The 3,210-nt window shown below is 56.9% G+C and overlaps 1 protein-coding gene across 1 annotated transcript in view; it reads left to right on the plus strand.

Moving 5' to 3' along the window:
- TRIM9 (tripartite motif containing 9) overlaps positions 1-3,182 on the plus strand; it is a gene marked incomplete at both ends in the record, with an annotated part of 27,730 nt that extends 24,548 nt beyond the window's left edge. Inside the window, 3 exons of the mRNA XM_009874807.1 lie at positions 198-501; positions 1,088-1,250; positions 3,124-3,182. Coding sequence (XP_009873109.1) covers positions 198-501; positions 1,088-1,250; positions 3,124-3,182 — 526 coding nt within the window. The remainder of the gene's footprint in view (positions 1-197; positions 502-1,087; positions 1,251-3,123) is intronic.
- Positions 3,183-3,210: the final 28 nt, after the last annotated feature.

Raw genomic sequence — 3,210 nt, forward strand, 5'->3', positions numbered from 1 at the left:
CCGGCAGCCCCGCTCCGCTCCGCAGCTCTCCCTGCCCACTTCTCACTACCACACTGGTGGGCAGCAGCCCCGGCCTCCGCCCCGTACTTCGGCCCTTGCATGCAGCATGATCCCGCGACCGCTCCGCATTGGCTCGGGTTGCCGACAGCCGCGCGTCCCCGTGCTGGACTAACCTGATGTGTGTTTGTGTGTTCCAGTTGCTTGGTTTTCTTTCGATCCCGCCTCTGCCCACGCTGACATCATCTTTTCTAATGACAACCTGACTGTCACCTGCAACAGCTATGATGACAGGGTTGTGCTGGGGAAAACGGGCTTTTCCAAAGGGCTCCATTACTGGGAGCTCTCGATCGATCGTTACGATAACCACCCTGACCCGGCCTTCGGCGTGGCACGCATCGATGTCCTGAAGGATGCCATGCTGGGCAAGGACGACAAGGCCTGGGCCATGTACGTCGACAATAACCGGAGCTGGTTCATGCACAACAATTCGCACACCAACAGGTACGTGGTCTGAAACACAGGAGAGACCGCAGCCCAAGGAAGAGCCCGTGGCTTTTCCAGTGGCACCTGCAGTTGCCCCTGAGAAGGGTGACGTCGCTTCTCATCGCTCCTGCATACAACCCCGACCCCAAACGCCCAGAGCCTTGCAACTTGTGCAACCGGAAAACGCCATTTGCCTTTATCCCTGTGCCACAGCTATTGCTCCCTTTCCTTGTGGAGCAGTGGGGCTGGCTGGGGGCTTTGAAGCTTGCAGGAGCTTGGGGAGATCTTGGTGTCAGCTTCCTACAGCTTCAAGGTCTATTTCCCGATGAGCCAAGCAGATTTTGAGGCTTTGCTCCTCAGGTCTCCGTGGTGTTGCTGCTCTGTAGGGAGCCTTGTTCTCGGGCACATCACAGCAAGCAGAGAACGTCTCTGCAAGAGGCTTAAGGAGGAGGTGCTGGGATGGGTGCAGGTCATGGACGGGCTCCTGGATGAGCTGTGAAGGTCAGCATCATCAGCCCTTGAGGTGCATGGCCTGAACCCTGAGCCGGGAGCACGAAGGACATCAAGCCACAGCGATGCTCTGATCTTTTTCTCCCTCCTGCAGAACCGAGGGTGGGATAACGAAAGGCGCCACAGTGGGAGTGCTGCTGGATTTAACCAGGAGGACCTTGACGTTCTCCATCAACGAGGACCAGCAAGGCCCTGTCGCCTTCGAGAACCTGGAGGGCCTCTTCTTCCCCGCAGTCAGCCTCAACAGGAACGTGCAGGTACGTGCTTTGACCATGCTGCTGCCACTGCAGTGTGTATCGGTGCTCAGCAGCATGGGGACTTTGGGGAATGAGGAGGGCTCTTGTGCAGCAGGGGTGGCTTGGCTAAACTCAGACCCTGAACCACCTGTGAGCCTCTGAAAAATCAGGACAGGCCTCCCTGCGGCCGCAGCTGCTGCCTCCGGCTCCTCGCTCTGGGTTTCTCCTGAAGCGCCAGGATACTGTGATACTGTGATTCTCCAACCCTCTCTGGCTGACAACTCCATTTCGTAAGGCCACCCCACAAGGGCCCCACCAGCCCTTACAGCTCTCCCATGGCCTGAAGAGGAGTGTTACCAGGGAGAAGGGCACCTTTTAAGGCCTGTTTTCCTTGGGGGAATTTCAGAGGAGAACTCTGGAAACGTTTCTCCCTCTCTCCCAAGCTCTCGGCTCTCCTGACCATCACCAAGCGGTGGCTCCTTGGGCCTATCCGGTATTTTCATCTTTCCTTTTTCTCCTCACTCATCTCATCCCTGCTATCCTCTCCCCAGCGCTCACCAAGCCTTGGCACATCTCCTCTCCCACCGCCTGCACCTCCAGCACTCCACAAGTGCCTGGGGATGTCCTAGGACACGTTGCACATCGTGAATGACTCGGTTTTAGAGGCTGGTGTGTTAAATCCTGCTCTGTGTTGGGTTTAATTCCAACCACAATCTTCTATGCAGCCCTAAAAGGCATGTTTCTAGAGCCCCTCCGCTTTCTGATGGTTCTTTGGGCAAGGCAGAGCTGAAATCCCCTGACAACAGAGAAGTCCCGTGGGATGCTGATAAAAGGCTGCTACTAAACCCAAGCCATTCGTTATCCTTCTTCAAAGGTGTCTGAGTAATTAAAAAGGACGCTAATTAGGAGGGAAATAATTGTGGGTTTAGACGTTTTCTATAAATCTGTATCTGAAGGGGAAAAGGCTGCTGCTCCAATAAAAGAAGGAATTGTGCTTTCCTCCCAAATTAAAGCATTTGGGGAGGGAGCTGAATTACCCATGGGCGGCTCCTTGGGTCTGTGTGAGCATTTTCAGGACCTGGACCTTTGCCTGGCCAGTCCGTACAGACGGAGCCTGCCCGTATCTCTGATGGACCAGGGTTTTCCGAGACGCGGTGAGCATCGTGTCTCCGCTATTTCTTTCACTTCCCCTCTGTCCCTGGGTTGCAATCTCTGCCGCATCGCTGCCCATCCCCAGGTGATGTTGGGCTGAGTGCCTGGCTCCCATTTTTGTGGAATCGTAGAGTGGGTTGGGTTGGAAAGGACCATTAAGGGTTGCAGTTGAGCATCCCCTCACGCCATAGCATGGCCCTGCTCAGCTTCCCCACTGCAAAGGTGCTTCCTCCCACTGACAATGGGCCACGTCCCCTCCACTGTGCAGCCCGTGCTCAGCTCAGGAGCTTCTCAGAGGTTGGCTTCTGTGCTGAGCTGCTGCCCTTCAGGCCCTCCGATACCCTTTTGTCCATGCCACCTGCAGAAAGACCCAGCTGCTGCCGCCTCCCACGTCTCTCCAGCTGGCTCTTGGATTCGTCTGCAGCCAGCTTGGAACATTTGGGCCTGGGTACCACTGGTACCAACGATCTCACTTCCCGCTGGAGCTGTCTAGGGGATGCCACAGCGCAAACAAGTCGTGAGGCAGCAAAGCAGAGCCACCAGCATGGTCCAGGGCACGGCCTCTCCCACCCCAGCAGACCCCCGCAGGACCAATGGGCTCCTCGCAACATCTCCAGCCGCATCCCGCTTCTCTCTGGGTGCTGCTCCTGCCCTCCCTGGGCATGATGTGCCATCTGCCGTGCCACGGGATGTCCCTTCAGGCGTGGATTGATTCTATGGAGCCCAATACCTCTCGTTGCAGGTAACGCTGCACACCGGCCTGCCCGTCCCCGAGTTCTACGCTTCGCGCTCGGCCATGCCGTGAGGATGCTTCCGGAGCCGGCTGCCT

Source organism: Apaloderma vittatum, unplaced genomic scaffold (genome assembly GCF_000703405.1).
Source record: "Apaloderma vittatum isolate BGI_N311 unplaced genomic scaffold, ASM70340v1 scaffold18978, whole genome shotgun sequence".
Lineage (NCBI taxonomy): Eukaryota > Metazoa > Chordata > Aves > Trogoniformes > Trogonidae > Apaloderma > Apaloderma vittatum.